At 39.9% G+C, this 16,767-nt stretch overlaps 2 protein-coding genes across 3 annotated transcripts in view; one reads left to right on the top strand and one right to left on the bottom strand.

Annotated features, from left to right (window-relative positions):
* CTNNA1 (catenin alpha 1) overlaps positions 1 to 16,767 on the top strand; it is a 178,948-nt gene that overhangs the window by 109,754 nt on the left and 52,427 nt on the right. The window lies entirely within an intron of this gene.
* LRRTM2 (leucine rich repeat transmembrane neuronal 2) lies at positions 10,922 to 13,559 on the bottom strand. Of its 2 annotated transcripts, none has more exons than XM_067731884.1 (2): positions 12,841 to 13,559; positions 10,922 to 12,489 (listed from the first exon to the last, which is right to left on the bottom strand). In XM_067731884.1, the coding sequence occupies exons 1-2, from the start codon at positions 12,842 to 12,844 to the stop codon at positions 10,943 to 10,945; spliced, it is 1,551 nt and encodes a 516-aa protein (XP_067587985.1). In that variant the 5' UTR covers positions 12,845 to 13,559; the 3' UTR covers positions 10,922 to 10,942. The 2 variants fall into 2 exon arrangements, with proteins under 2 accessions (XP_067587985.1, XP_067587986.1); XM_067731885.1 differs by having other exon boundaries at positions 10,922 to 12,061; positions 12,841 to 13,558.

Below are 16,767 nucleotides of genomic sequence, written 5' to 3' on the forward strand. Positions count from 1 at the left end.
TGGTAGTGTATATATGTCCATGCCACTGTCTCACTTTGTCCCAGCTTACCCTTCCCCCTCCCCATATCCTCAAGTCCATTCTCTAGTAGGTCTGTGTCTTTATTCCCGTCTTACCCTTAGGTTCTTCATGACCTTTTTTTTTTCTCTTAGATTCCATATACATGTGTTAGCATACAGTATTTGTTTTTCTCTTTCTGACTTACTTCACTCTGTATGACAGACTCTATGTCCATCCACCTCACTACAAATAACTCAATTTCGTTTCTTTCTATGGCTAGTAATATTCCATTGTATATATGTGCCACATCTTCTTTATCCATTCATCTGTCAATGGACACTTAGGTTGCTTCCATGTCCTGGCTATTGTAAATAGAGCTGCAGTGAACATTGTGGTACATGACTCTTTTTGAATTATGGTTTTCTCAGGGTATGTGCCCAGTAGTGGGATTGCTGGGTACCCATCCTTTTTTGGTTGACTGCCATTTGATAGATATTGTTTAAAGATTCCTCAGGTTGGTGTAGGAGAAAAGTGTGGTTTTATGATTCTCTTCTTCATCTCTCAGTCTCTTGGTGAAATCATTCAGTTTTATGACTTTCAATACCTCTATTCACTGATGATGACTTCAAAATTTATATTTCCAGCCTAGATCTTTACCCTGGATTTGTCATCTCTACTTAAATTTCAGCTTTAACATGTGAAAAGCTGAATCTTAATCTTTCTTACTCCTCCCCTTCCCAATCTATGCCATCCATAGTGTTCTGAATCCCAGTTGATATTAGGTCTTGGTTTAAATGTTTAGTTTAAATGCTAATTAATAAATCAGAATAAAGAATATAGCCTTTCATAGGTTTTATCTAATCCCCAGATGCCCCACCTCCCGTCCCATCCTGTCCCCTCTTCAGTTTAAACTGAGGACTGTGTGTGTGTGTGTTTGAAAATTGATGTAAAATATTTAGAAGGCACGATCTTCAAAATACTGATTATTATTTTGGAGAGCCAGAAGATTTGTGTTTTTAACAGAATTGTATTTGTTTAATAATTTTTGTAATAATTTATGGTAATGTATCTTGTGGGAAGGTCAAGCAGACTTTAGATAAACCCTTTTACAGTTTGTTTCTTCACATTCTATCTGTAATTCATCTCACGTGTAATTCTAAGAGAGCACAAATTGGGTGTCTCAATGATGATATCGCTTATGCACTATAATGTCTTTTGACACTTTAGGAATGCTGCATCAAAAAGAAGAAAATTCTTGACCACCTGCTTTCATGTAGAGTAGTAGATAAATCTTAGCCTGGCAGTTTTACCACAATCATAAAATGGGCTCTAGTTGTTGGAAGTTGATGGCAAGTGTCAGAGAGCAGTTTTGCACCCACTGGCCTCAAGGGATTGTCAGGAGATGAGGGAGATGTGGTGACCTGACACTGTCCCAAGATGCCTACAGGAGTGTGCTGAGGGTAGTAGATTCTTTTCTCTTCTTTCTCACTGCCATTATTTTCCCTTGTGAATTTCAAGGGAGAGTTAGGGAGATTGATCAGAGAGAAGGTAGCATTGTCAGGGTCACTTCTGAACCCAGTTCTTAGTGTGTGCCATGGGCGACAGTCGTAGCATGGGGTGCCTGATGCTCTTGTCTTTTTCTCTGTTTGGAGCAAAAACTATGGCAGAACGTACTTTCGAGTGAAAGGCCAGTGTTTTTGTGGCCAGTTCATTGGGATCCTGACAAAACTGGTATGAAATTTTAGAGCACAGATGAGGGAGGTAAGGATTACTACCTATTATCTTGAGAATTCTATATTTCTGAAACTTTTACAACCATGGCCCGTGTACCTGTGTCCTTTATGCCCCAAGGCATGTTCCCCACCCCCACATAAAACCAGCAAAATAGCTATTAATATTAAAGATGTGAAGAGTGTTAGGGATTTTATTTAGTCAGAGAGCTGGAGTGAGTGCTAATTATTAAGAGCAAAAAGGGCACTATCCTTAAATGACTGGTATTTGTCTTTTGAAAGTAACAGCAAAGTGAATAAACATTATTTGTTACTTGAATCTATGCAAAGGGAAGGGTATACTGAGAAGACAACTCAGATGCGTAATTGTGTTTCTAACAGTATTTTCCAAGTTGTATGGATTAGTTTGAAGCTGACAGACACTTGGTTTTGTGGAGTTGAGGAGTATTTTTGAAATTATGGCTATTTCTTAAAAAGGGGCTGCTTAGCACTGGATATACTACAACTGAACAGTTTCCCCCCAATAAGGTTGTTTATCCTTGGAGTTTTGGAAACCATGAAGAGAAGGAGAAATGTGAAAAGCTTGTTTATGTGGTGGTAAAAGAGGAAGGAGAACAAGCCTAGGGTCAAGAGATGGGGAAAGTGCAGAAAAGTTGCAGATGAAGGAGCAGATAAAGTAATTTGCCTTCTTGGATAAACTGGATCATGATCTTGGGGAAGACAATGTCAAGAAAAAGTTCTTGAGTTGAAAAATCTGGGCCATAAGATCTGTAGGTTCTGATATGACCAGATGTGTGTCTTCATTCAGACAGGTTAATTCTGCACAAGCTTTATATTTAATAGAGATTTTGGTAATATGGAGGATCACTGTACAACAGTCATGAAACATATCCTCCTGGATTGACGGGTTATCTTTGTCTTTTAAAATTCTCATACTTCCCTTGCTCAGACCCCTCAATAATTCTGACAAATCTGCCTAGGAACTAAATCTGCCACAATTGGATGGGCTGCTTCCTAAATTAGATGTGGTAGGCTTGAAGTACATTTTTTCCTAAGCAAAGAAACCCGAACGTAATAGTGATCCTTAATTCTCAGTTATGTATTTTGTACTAAAATAAAATTGTCAGAGGCCGAGATATCAATGAGATTATTTTATATTTATTTTGAAAAACAGAATCTGTTTGTGATAATGGATGGTATGTGCTGTCCTATATAATTTTACTGAACAAGGAAAGACATTACTTGATTTTTTTATTTTATTTTATTTTATTTTATTTTGCGGTATGTAGGCCTCTCTCTGTGGTGGCCTCTCCCGTTGCGGAGCACAGGCTCCGGACGCGCAGGCTCAGTGGCCATGGCTCATGGGCCCAGCCGTTCCGCGGCATGTGGGATCCTCCTGGACCGGGGCACGAACCCGTGTCCCCTGCATCGGCAGGCGGACTCTCAATCACTGCGCCACCAGGGAAGCCCAACATTACTTGATTTTTAAGTGACTTTCTTACCCAGAAGGAATTTTGGAAATATGGATTCTAAATCTTATGAAATTTAGCCTTGATTCATGAAGCCAAACTAAAGTAATGTCATGACTAATATAATAGTACATTTATTTAAAGCAGATTACTTGACTATGAGATGATATGGTCAGTTCTATATCAATATTAGATACAAAAAGTGTATCCAGGCTATTGGCTTATTAAAAGCTCTCACTAATTGTCAATCTTAGTATAGATAACGTATAACGTTATATAACGTATAACGTATAGATACTATACGTTAACTTAGTGAGGGAAGTAATACTAGAAAGTAGCGAGTTTCAGGGAGCAACTCAGGGGCCTTACATGTCTTTAATGTGATTATATTCTCTACTTGGTGGATCTCTCTCATCTAGTTCTCCACATATTGTTACTAAAAATAGCAAACATTTGTTAAATATTTACTGTGTTCAGGACTTTCTCAGGACTTTGCATGTATTAAATTCCCTTTTGGTTGTTACTGCTATTAATTCCAACTTAAGGGTGAGAGACCCAAGGCACAGTGAGGCTGATGGACTTGTCCAGGGTGACAGGCCCAAGTGTGGGGCAGGTCTCTGAACACAGGTCTCTATTTGCTCCTGTTGAAACCTAGGAGGTTTTGCTAACGGCATACAGAATGGGTTTTAAATTTTAAAGAGACTGTTAAATTTCTGACAGCTATTCAGACCATTGAACGCTTTATCTTTTTAAATGTGTTCTTTCTTTGAAAATTAGTTATCATCTTATAGATTCTTACCCAAGGAGAACATTTATGATTATCATCAGCATAACTAGAGATGATGCATGAAATGTGCTTCTCTTCATTCATAATGTAATGGAAGAGTTTTAAATTGTACTCCTAGCCTAGAAGATTTATAATGTAATGGATTAGGAATTTACTGGGTGTCCCTTATGTGATGGAACACTCTAGTTTGGGTCCCAGGGATGTGATAAGGAGAAAACATGAACTGTTCTTCCAAGTAGGTGCATATTCATTCTTGCTGACTTTATAGGCTCTTGCCTTGGGTCACAACAAAGGTTAGATCATACCACAAAGCATGCATCATGCTTGTGTTGCCTCCTTTCCCATAGTTTTTTCAAGGGTTGACAAGAAAAACGTGTCTGCCTGTTCTCTAAAAGCTCCTTGGGGATATTGTCTGACATGTTTCCTTATTGTTCCTAAAGCTGGCTCTATTTTAAAGATAATTCACAGACTTTTGCATTTGTGTCATTCCCTCCAAATAAACCAATGTGCTTCCTTTATCAGACGAAAGCTGTTGATTTTCTTCTTTGCCTTGGCCAGGAAGATCAAGGCCCAATTAGTGTATACTAGAATTGTTTCATTGCTCTGTTAGGGCTTTTTTGTGAGTTAACCAAAATGGTTTAGGATCTGGTGAAATTGCTAGACTCAACACAATATTTGCAATATAATTTCAAGAGATTCTTGCATCCTATGAAACATATCCTGGACCCTTAGAATTAAGAATCCCTGCTTTTGATCTTTTTACATCCTTATTTCAATCATTCTGTACATATGAATGTATTTTGCTAAGTTTCCTTGACTTTTAGGCTATATGTAAATGATAAATACATTGTTTTCAGAGATCTTTAGGTGCTGAGCACTTACCCTCTAGGTATTTGGCAGTGAGGCCATAGGAAATGTTTTTGTTTATCACAGGAGGAACTTTTTTGGTTCTCATGATAATGAAGCAGATAAATGGCTGTAGAGTTTTTATCATATGATTTTCCAGAAAAAGCAACCTGGAGATTGTGTGTGTGTGTGTGTGTGTGTGTGTGTGTGTGTGTGTGTGTGTGCGTGCGCGCGCGCGCAGAGACACCAGGGCCTAAAGATGGAGTTTTTGTGCACTGAACACAATTGTGAATGGATATTCAGTAAAGTTATGACATTTTTACATCTCTTTGCTGTGGTTCTTGGTGAAGTCTCTTCATGGAAGTTGTGAAAAGGCTTTCGGAATTGTCTCTGGGGCTGCAGTTTTAAAATCTGGTTCCCAAATGAAGGAAGAGCCTTCTCTGTTTGGGCGGTGGTAGAGCTGTTGGCCCCTGCCTTCAGGATTGTTGTTCACAGGTGCTCTTTCATGTTGGAGGTCCTGAGATGGAGGATGGGCTAGCTTTGCTCTTGGCCTCCGTGTTTAAAGGGAGGGTATATTCACTGGTGGGCTTTGCAGCAAAGCATGTTTCATTGTACTTGCCTTTGGAGATGTCTTGCTCTTTAAGGTCTCCTTCAGATAGAGCTTCAGGGAGGCTCAGCATCTGTCCCTTAGAAGTGTTCCCAAAACATTGGCTAGTGAGGAGGAACTCATGCTAAGGGGAGATGTGGGAATAGCTGTGATTTTCACCTCTTTTTCCCTTCTTTCTTTGTAAAAGACAATTTGTAGTACATTTTGTCTCTCTAAGGGAGACTCGAGTACCCAGCTGGTTAGATATATTTAAAGAAAGAAAAAAAAATCTCTTCACACAGACCTTGAAGAATTCTATTATAAATCTGAGTGGGAACCTGAGAATGCTGTGGCATACAGGCAAAACTAATTAAAATAACTGATAAAGAAATCAGATGTAGCTTTACATGGGATTTTCAAGATTAAAATGTACGAGAATTATGTTAATAAGCTCTGCTTTTAACTCTATAAAGGATAGGAACTCATTCCTTTGTGCAACTTGAAACTACTATCACCTGTGCCCTCTAGTGCATACTGGATGAGTTAGTTTGACAGTAAAATTCTGTATTGTGCTTCCTGCCTCTGCCCTAATTCTTCTGAGGTTCCTGGTGTAAGAATTCCCTTAGCGTCTCTGATCCCCTCATCCCTAGGTGTTTATTCCTGCCTGTCTGGTCCTGTTGTACTGCTCCTGGCCTGGAGAAGTAGTAAGGTCACCCTGGCAAGTACAGCGACCTGTGGCAGTCAATTCCCAAGGCCAGGGCCGTTTCTGCCCCCAGTGTTGCCGAGGCAAAGCATCCTGTCCTGAGGATGTTTATGTCAAGCAAGGGAGGCTAGTTGAAAATCTTCCCTCCTTTTCCCCTATCCATACTTACTGAGCTGGTGTCTGGGATAGAATGGGTCATGTAGGGATCCTGGAGACCCCAGCATGGTCAGCACCTGTGGACCTCCTTCCCAGGAGTGGTGTGCAAGGTACTGCTAGGATCTACTCCAACAGATCCCTGAGGTAGAGGCCAAGTTACTGTTTGCTGGGTATGGGCAATTGAGTACCTTTTTGAAGTTCCCCAGGCTGTGGCGGAACACAGGGGAGGGTGGGGGATGGCGGCCAACCTTTGGCCCTGTGAGCCGCACAGACAGCTGTTTGTCCACTTGCTAAGACTTGTGACAGAGCAGCTTCTTATTGCATGGCTGCTGTTTACTGGCATGGTGGTTTCTTAGCCAGCCCTCCCCTCCCTGCCTTACTTCCTAGCCTAGTTTTGCCTGTCTCCGAATGAAGACACGTGATGATTAGCTGCCCCTTTTCCAACTGGCACATTTGGCATTATAGAGAACATGGTACAAAACAACTGTTCATTTAAGGTTTCTATATCTGTCATAAATGAGTTTTCAACTTTCACATGTCAAAATTGATAGGTTACCAAGGAAAAGCTTTGGAAAAAAAAGAAAGACATTGGCTGTTTACAGTATACACAATTTTAATAACAAAACTTCCCTGTACACTGCACTTGTCCCCCACCCCCACCCCCCCACCCCACCCCAGTATAATCGTATTTTCTTCCCACCCTCCCGACCCACTTGACCACCTCCCACCCCCACCCACCCACCCAAATGGCTTAGGGTGATTGAACACAATAGGTTTGGACTGTACTTTCAGTTTCCAGTTTCAGTGTTGATAGGAATGTTCATCAAACATTCCATAGATCAGGCTTTTAAAAAATTGCCAAGGAAGAATAGGTTAATTGAAGGAGTAGCAGACATTTCCAAATGTCTGCAATAGCAGTATGAAAGCTTAAACAGTCATTTACTACTCGTTTTTTGCCTTAAATTATTTAAGTACTACGAGTTTGCCCTAGGTTAGGAACAGAAATATTGAATTATCTGTGGATGGCCTTATCACTTTTGTCTTCTGTCTTTTTCTGGTTGAAGCAATTTAACCAATAAGATATTGAAAAGCATGTCCCAAAACAGATTTTTGAGATGAGTCTGTCATTGTATTGCTTTATTAGGAAAATGATCATGTAAGTCATCTTCTAAAAATAATATTTCAAAATTTCATACTGATAGCCACACTTTGGAGAGAACGGGACATTTATAGCTCCCCCCCATAGTTGCGTAGGACGTATGCCTTAAGAAAATGATACGCCTGTTTTGAATTTTAGGATTAAGACCTAGTGTTACATAGGGTTCATTTTTATTGGAAAGAGTCTAGCTCTTGGTGACTAGCATTAGAATAAGCAGATGGATTTTAATAATTAGTGGAGTGGGAAAGTAAAATCAATTCCATTCAATGAATTGGTACAGAAATTAACTTAGGCACAGTAAGAAATTACATGTGTTAGTGCAGATTTTTGGCTTAAAAAATTAGTATCTTTGCTATTTGATGTTGGCAGAGGGTATTCTCTGAGTTGTGTATGGATTTGCAAATTTATCAGCTCACTCTCATTTCAGAAAGGTGATTGAAATCCCTGGCAAGCTACAGAAATGAATATAAATGATTCCAAGCTAGCTCTTGGTTACTAGGTGGGTACAGTATCATAGCCTTTGTTAGCTTGCTTTTTCCAGAGAGCTTTAATTATTTTTCTGTTTTTTAAGTGGTCATTTTCCTCTAATCTTTAAAGTGAAAAAAGGGAGAGGGGGCATTGAAGAGGATAAAACGACAGCAAAAGACAAAAGGCCTAACATTATATTACCAGGATCTGCAGTGTAGTTGTGATGCTCTTCCACCCGAGCCAGTTGGTAAGGAGAGCACATATGACTAACAGCCTCATCTTCAAACCTGTGCTGATACCAAAACACAAATAGACCAAAATTAAAAGAAATTCTGCCTTCTATAGGCAATTGAAAAGGGAAATTCGCGCTTTAAATGGAAATGGAAAATGCTATTTGGCACGGTTATTCACTTTTCTCAGAGAGCATTGCCCAAAAAACGAAGGGCCAAAAAAAATCTGTTAATTTTCAACTGAAAAGTATGCCCTGGTGGCCTTGGCTATGCTGTTCCCCTTAATTACTAAATGGCTTGCTTTTCCAATTTTCTTTCCTACATACATTAAGGATTTTGCCAATTGACGGTCCATTTCACTAACTGTAATCTTTAGGGTTAATGTGGGGACTCCCAGCCACTATTTCTCACCCTTCTGCTCACAGTTTCAATTAATTTTGGGTTGTGATTGAAATGATGGAAACTACTCTGCTATCCTCCAGGGCTAGTGGAATCTTGTGTGTCCAGGACACAGTTGTATTGTGATAAAGTTGTTCTCTGACAAATGGCCATGGTTACCCTGATAAATGGGTTGGTAAATTTTAGCTTGTGGAGCTCTCATTTGTAATGGGGCTTCTGATCCAGCCCTTCTGTAAGGAAGCTGTGAGACGTGCTCTATGCCGTAAAATCAGCTTCTGTCCTTGCCCAGGCAGGCCTAGTGTCTGGTTTAACAAGAGGTGAAATGCTCACTGCTCAGGATCAGCTGAGATGGGCTGAGACTTTGCCAAACTAATCTACCCACCTTAAAAATTGTAGAGAGCACATTCTTACCATAATTTGTGATCTTGTCTGCTTTTTACTGAGACACATTTTATTTGAAATGTAGGTAGACATCCCTCTCTTAGTATTAAATCTCATGGATTAAACTGTAATCTTAACATGTGTTCAATTCAATCCTGGGAAGAAATATGCCTTGAATGAAGGATATCATGTTAAGTAAAAGATAACTTTTTTTTATGGTAGTGGTTTTCTCTACGAATTTATGCCTTTTTTCTCATCAGCAAATGTCAGTTGTAAAAATGCTCATTCTTCTAAAATCAAGTCAGTAGTCTAATTTCATGGTTTTTGCTACTACATACATGGCACCTCATTTATGGAAAAATTCTGTGTCAATTGGTAACTTGCATCTAAATCCTAAATATGTCATAGTTTCTCCATAGAAATCATAATGGAAGAAACAAAGTTGTGGCTCTTTTCTACATGAAAAGTGTGGCATCATTATCATTTTTTAATTACTGAACATTTATATTAATACCAGAGAACCTCCCCCCGTCCCCTTTCCAGCTGCAGGTCCCTGGGCCTTGCCCTGTTTGATGCAGATCATGTATAGTTGCCCATTTGCTTGGCTACCTTTTAACTTGGCTAACCTGTTTCAGCAAGAGTCATATTTCAAAATGCTGCCTTTCTCTTTCATCCCCTCACCTCCTTCGAGTTACCACTGTGTGGCTGCATAGGCATATATTGTGTTCTGCCATGAGAAGGTTTGCCTCAGATATGTGTTGTTCCCTTCACTTAGAAGGACCTGCTCTTACAGTAAGAATAGGTATCCATTAAAAAGTCAAAATTTAGCATATAATATTTATAAAGTGATTTTTTCAAGGTTCCTTTAAAATATATTCTAACAAGAATCAGTATTATGCCTGTTGCTAGCCAGTTATTTTTAATTTGGCTCTCTGAGGCTTGAAGATCAGGAAAAGGCAGAAGAAAGAGGTTTAAACCCCTTTGTCAAGGCATCTTTGATCTTGGCAGTTGAGGGAGAGATGGAGGTGGGGGGTGGAGGACAGGGGGAGAAAGAGAGAGACTGGAGAGAGAGTGTATTTGTGTGTGCTTTCAAACTAGAGTGAGCAGCTGGTCATAGGATTGCTAAATTGACTCAGTTTATCTCTTTTCTCTCCAAAATAATTTCTAAGTCTTTTTTTCACATATAAATGTATATATAGGATTTAGTAAACTAATTAGTAAAGTGATAATTTAACACTAGTTTAAAGTAAGTATCTAAATGCCACAAAAATCAACATGTCCATTATAAGTCAAACTAGAGATATGAAACGAAGTCAGTGTAATTATTTAGTATTGATTTCATTGTAATGAGACCTTTTCACAATCACTTGGATTCATTGTTTAAATATATTAAAGTATTAGAATTACATAAAGGGTTCTGATTTCATGATATGGACTTTGATAATATCTATTAACCCAGGTAAAAACTCTGGAAGAAGAGTGTTTAATATTGACCAGTCTTCAGCATATGTGAAATGCTACTCCCCACGCTGGCAGTAAATAGGTTTGAGTAAATACCAAATTATCATACAAGAGAACTTTGCTAAGTCTCCTTTTAAGCAGCAAGCCAAGTTGTGGTACTTGGGGTAGAGAGCAATGATCAAACAAGTATTGATCCATATCTCTTTCTACTCAGTAGCTTCTTTCCAAACTGTTTTCAGTAGAAAAAAATAGCATATGGAGACCTTAGTGTAAATGTTTACCCACGATAGCGTATAATTACATACATGAAATGTCTTATTTTGAATTAAGCATTTTTAGACTTTCCAACAAGAGTGCAAATTAATGTGAGCATCGCTTCATTTAACACTGAAAATATGGTTTCATTAAAAAAAAATTAAAAATATTTCAACACGTCAGAAACCTAAGTCTCCACTTGGTTTGGAAAAATTAGCCTTAATGTCACCATTGGTAAAAATTAGATATGTATTTAGCCCCTACTATGTAAAATAGGTTACTTATCTGATGTGATTTTTGATGATGGGTAGATATTATACTTCACATTCTTTGTATGGCAGCTGCTGACACTTGCACTGTCCATAACCATTAATGATGATGAAGGGTCCTTCATGGGTGGGTTCATATTCATTATATGGTCCTTGGTCTGACATGTTTGACATATGGAGTCGTGTTTGGGATCGGAGCTGCCTGTGGTTCTGAATCATTGAGCACTGCCTAATTCTTCTTAAAGTGGGAGGGCAGCACTTCCTGGAGATGAACACTATAAAAATAATAAAAAAGAAAGAAAACAATAAAGCCATTGTTCCCGTAATTACCCGCTGAGTGAAGATGGCATTGTCTGGTTCGGGAAAGTGTTCCTCAGTAGTAACTGCTATGCCCGCAGTAGTTGGGATTTCTTTGTCTCCCACATGGTAACTTGATGAGCTTATTCTTTTTGTATATTCAGTGGTTGGATCTTTATAAGTTGTAGCCATGGCGGTGACAGTGGTTGATAAATTCCAGCAGAGCTGAAATCCGTGGACTGCATCTAGTATATCCTCTCCTTGGGTGTGGTCGGGGCTGTGGCATAGGATGGAATGCTCCCACCGACCTTGGAAACTGCCCAGCCAGGAGGCCAAAGCACATATTCGAGGGCTGCATTCCCACAGATTGCCAGAGAGGCCAACGGTTGTGAGGGATCTCAGGGAGTTTAAGATCTTGGAATCAAGGCTGTTTAACTTGTTGTTATCCATGAGGAGTATTTTAAGATTAGGCATCGTTTCAAACACTGTCAGGTCGATGGCTTTTATTTCATTTCCAGTCAGGTCTAGCTTTTCTAAAGTGCCCCAGGTCCACTCCATCCCACATGTCAAGTTGCTAATTTTGTTCCATTGTAAGAAGAGTGTGTGCAGACTGCTAAGCCGTAGGAAATGAGCAAAATTAATCTTCGTCAGCTGGTTGTGCTCTAGGTGAAGCTCCCTCAGTTTGATTAATCCTGCAAATCCATTGCGAGCCAAACTTCGCAAACGGTTTGTGCTCAAATCCAGAAACTCCAGACTACGACAGTCCCAGAACAGGCGTACTGGGATAGTCCGCAGGGAGTTGGACCGTAAATGCAAGGTCTGTAGCTTCCGGAGGCCATAGAAGAGCTCTGGGTGCAGAGATGACAGCTGATTAAAAGACAGGTCCAAATTTTGCAGGTTAATCAGTTGGGTAAAAGTTGTGTTTGGTAAATAAAATATTTTGTTGGAACTTAAGATTAATTCCTTAAGTTTATATAGTCCTTGAAAAGCATCTTCTTTTACTGTTGATATTTGATTATGGTCTAAGTGGAGCCAGGTAAGTTGACTGAAGCTGGCAAATTGATCCCTTTCAAGCTCTGTGATGTGATTGTGCCTCAGGGACAGGCCCAGAGAGCCCTTGTCTGTGGTGTTTGGCACCGAGTGGAAGCCCTGAGAGTCGCAGTAGAAGAGCAGCTTCTCACAGCGGCATTTGGGTGGACATGCCATACCCAGGGCAGGCAGCATTTTTAAAACCATACTCATTGCATATATTGCTGCCAGCATAGGGGCCCCTAATGGCCACTTGAAATGTAAGCCTGCAGAATATAATTTAAGGAAGACAAGAAGATAGGATATTTTTCAGCAGAGCGTATGGGCTATTAAAACAACAACAACATATCATTATGGCAAAAGATTTAACTACATATAACTTATTTTTCATTTGCTGCAGAAACACTAACCTTGTTAGTATGACTAGAACAAAACTTAAACCATTAAGAAAGAAGATAAAACACATCCTGTCATCAGCAATATATGTTTTTACCTAAACCTCAAAATCCAAAAATGTGACAGTGATCTCCCTCATAAAATGTGAATTCAGTGGCTTATTATTTTAAAAGCGTTGATTCCTTGCTGACTGTACAAGACACATAAATACATGGACTTACCCATTCTTCTGAGCACATTGGAGCCTGCATTCAGTCTCGGTTGTCAGACTCAACGCAGTGAGTCTGTAAAAGGCTCTAACATGCGGGAGCCTTTGACCAGTTTCCTGTTTTCTGTGTCCCAGGCTTTCCGAGTAAAATTGAATCCACCAGGGTGAGTTGTTTTTTCCTTAGGATATTCCTCTCGAAAGCATTGGTTTCATTTTCTGTGACCACTCTGATCCCCTAAATCAGTTTTGAATATGTTATTAATTTCGTCCTCCTCTAACTGCTCAGCTGGTTAATCAAAGCTTCAGCCTCTCCTTTCTGCAGCCGTTAGTTCTCTCGGTCTTAACTTGTTGATGGCAGATGGGCGGCTTGTTGCAGAGAAGAGCTCCTGGAGCAGCATGAGTGCGTTTACTGAAAAGCTTTCCGAGAAACGGCACAAGAATGGATTTGCTTATGTGCTGCGACCACACAGAACTGTATATAGGCTGACGTCACCGGGTGACGTGTCTTTTGTTTGGGTTTTCCAGAGCTTTACTGTTATAAAGCAGTGTGCTTTGTAACAGTATCGGGGTCGTTGTTAAGACCCCTGATTATAATGAAGCGAGAAAGAAGAACTCCTGACTTAAAAACATGGTATTCCTTCAGTGTAGGAAGCAGCAGTGAGGTTGTAATAAAGGCTGCATTCAAGAAGACCCGTCTGAACAGTGAGTTGGGTTAGCAGAGTGATGATTTTTTAATGCTTGGGAGAGCCAGTGTTAGACTGCCGATTCTGCATAGAGAGATCTAAATGGGCAGGAGCCTGCACGATTTATGAAGTGCTGATTTAACTGCAGCCTCTGCAAGTGCCTGCTGCTCTGGTAGTTTGGAAAGCTACTCAATCACCTTGCTGTCATGCTTGGTTAACATAGAAGTATGACTATGATTTGCTTCAAATGTGTTGGTAAACTAGCTAAGTGGGCTTTGCTTCTTTGTCATTAAGAGTTTAACATCATAAACCAAGAATAAAGGGCAAAAAAAAAAAAGGTTGGAAAACAAAGCATTTGGTTATTTTGCTCTTTGAGAATTTCAGGAGAAAGCTAATTAAAAAGATTCTCCTTCTCTGTCTTATTTTATATAATAGTGTTTTATCACAGTGCTAACTGAAAAATAATGCTGATTTGATCTTTGGATGTCTTAGTAGGAGAAAAGGGTAGGTTGATACAGTCATTTAATATTGCATGCCCTAAGTGTTAACCGTGGAACAGAAATGATTTAGGACAAGTGGTATAGCATGGCTGGATTCTGACATGATCCCTTGTATTTACCTCAGAATTTCACCTACTTCTTCGGCTAAAAGCCTCGAACTGCTCTGGGATTGGGGTATTGTGACCCTCAAACAATAGAGCATTTGCACACTCAGTAGTGCCTACTGGCACACTTAAGAACTGACTTTGAGTCTTATACTAACTGTTGTTGAAATCTCTCTAGGGAATACAAAAGGTCACTCATACTCTGGAATAGGATTGTTGCTTTGGCTGTTTTTACTTGACCTAACACCATCTTCTCCCTGTCGAATAGTATCACTTTTCAGAATTTGGTTATGACTGTACAGCTCCATGTTTACTATTGTATAAATGTAAAAGATATTTCTACTGTGAGTCAGGGTCATATTTTCAGGCCTGACAAAGGTAAGGCCTTCTATACATCTGACATTATTGATTTGGCCTTCCAGGCCATTTCTCCCATATCATTGGCACTTATCCTTAGTAGGCCTTGTCTCAGACCTGAAGGCAAAAATCTGAAAACTACCCATTGTATCTGTGAAACCAGACCATCATCAGTCTGTTGGCTTCCAGGGGCTTTATCACACTGGGCATGTGTAAGAAGTTATTGTCTCAAGGGGTTTAGTTTCTGTGTTGGAGTGTGGTGCTAGAGTGAGGACTGGAAGACTCCAAGGTGCCTTCCTCAGGGCTCTGTGGAGACAGCAGCAGCTGCACGTGTGTAGTTTGGCTCCTCCTAGAAGCAGATCCCAAGGTAGGATTAGAAGTATAAGAATTTTATTGAGGAAAATGCCTGGGATGTGCAAAGGGAGAGAGAAGACAGCAGGAATACACTTAGGTCTGGTAGAGTCTAACAACCATGGGGCATGTCTGATACCTCTGAAAGAAGACGACTGAAGGAAAGACTCTGTGGGCAGTGCAGTTCTAAGATAGCGTGCCCAAGCCAAAGTTACCCATGAGTGGAACCCCTTATTCTCGGGAACTAGTACTCCCACTGTAGTCCTGCTTGCTGGTTAAGGAAGGGAGGGAGAGGTCCTGTTTTAGACTTCAAGGGTGCCACTCCCCCAACTGACCTTGATCCTTTCCATAGTCTTTCTCTCTTGTAAGCTAGAAGTTCTTAACCTGGGTCCATAATTGGCTTGTAGAATTTTGTTGCTTGTGCATTTTTCTGTGGATACGGTTTAATCAAATTCTTACAGGTCTGTGACCATAGGTTTCAGAGTGACCGTTCTATAGGAACTTGCTCCCAAAACTTCCAACAAGGGGAGTCTGACAAGGGTGTTAAATTTTTTTTTTTTTTTAAAGGAAAAGAAGCCCTTGGGATACTGTAAATGCTCTTATTGAAGTCAGCCACCCTCTGATTAAAAAAAACCTTTGCAAGGCAGGAGGAGCTGGATTAAATTCTTCCCTGAAGTAACAACTTTAATTCCATGTGGAGAAAAGCATTAGAACCAATTGGATTAGAGCAACCATGATTAGGAATGAGTTGTATGTGAAAATTTAGAGGGAAGAGCATTTCCTTCCCCTTAAACTCTTGGTTCCTTTCTGCTCTGTAGTCTGCTTGGTCTACTTCTTATACTAACACATGGAAAACCCTTAAATTACGTTATCCCAATACTGCTATAACAGATTTGTGGGCAAGGAAAACTGCACAGAAGAGCACCAGTGCAATCAAGAGTAATTATTTTTTGATGCATCTGGAGAAGTGGGCAGTAATGCCTGCCATATCACAGTACCCAGAGAGCACAGTCCATCTAGGTCACCAGCCATCTTGCCCACCTTGCCCACTTGCCCTCCCTTTGGGTTCAAAAAGTTTAGACTGTGAAATCAAAGAAGATGTGGTGTTTGTCTTAAAATTGGTTGAAGTACCATAGTTCCTATTGATGGAGCTTTTTATCATTTTTTGATCTTTATCTTTCTTTAGCTAAAAGGACTAAAAAACCCATGTTCTTTCTGAATTAAACTTTTTCTTGGTTTCATTTTACAACAGCTTTATTCTGCATACATATGCCTTTGACTTAAAGTGGCAGTACAACCTCTGGAAGGTACTTTCCATATCATCTGTTTCAATTTTCACTGTTTTAGTTGTTCGTGACAAGGCAAAGGACAAGTAAAATCTAGCCCGCCTGTCCTCTCTGTAAATGGTTGTAAGCAAATTAAATGAGTCATGTGGCAGGGCTTAGGCGTTGTAGTTACCTGCATTACTCTACATGATAGTTTGCTTTGAATATATATTGCTAATTAGGGACAAATATTTCCCCACCTGGAGAAGCAGATGTATGGGTATACACATGAAATCTTCTAATTTGTGGTAGAGAGGGAGCTGGATTTTGCTTTATGCTAAAGAGTCAAATATTTCTTAACTAATCATGCCCGACTCCAAAAATTTTAATACCCCAGCACCCAGAGGTGTGGTGGGGAAGCACAGAGGTGCTCTGGAGAAGTATGTTAAAATAAACCTTTTTGCTTCCAGTCTTGGTCATTGTTCCTTGGAGATCTCCTTACGATTATCAAAAAGTGATAGTAGACATTTTAGGGTGGAGATCCAAGATTTGTGGGTCTGAGTATATCCCCTCCTAAGAACCTTTTAGGGTTCTTAGTTGGCAGCCACAGACTTGGGCCTATATTGTATCAATACCTGTATTAGAGTGAGTGGGTTTTACTAGCCTGTTTCTGGAGGCGG

Source organism: Pseudorca crassidens, chromosome 3 (assembly GCF_039906515.1).
Source record: "Pseudorca crassidens isolate mPseCra1 chromosome 3, mPseCra1.hap1, whole genome shotgun sequence".
Taxonomy (NCBI): domain Eukaryota; kingdom Metazoa; phylum Chordata; class Mammalia; order Artiodactyla; family Delphinidae; genus Pseudorca; species Pseudorca crassidens.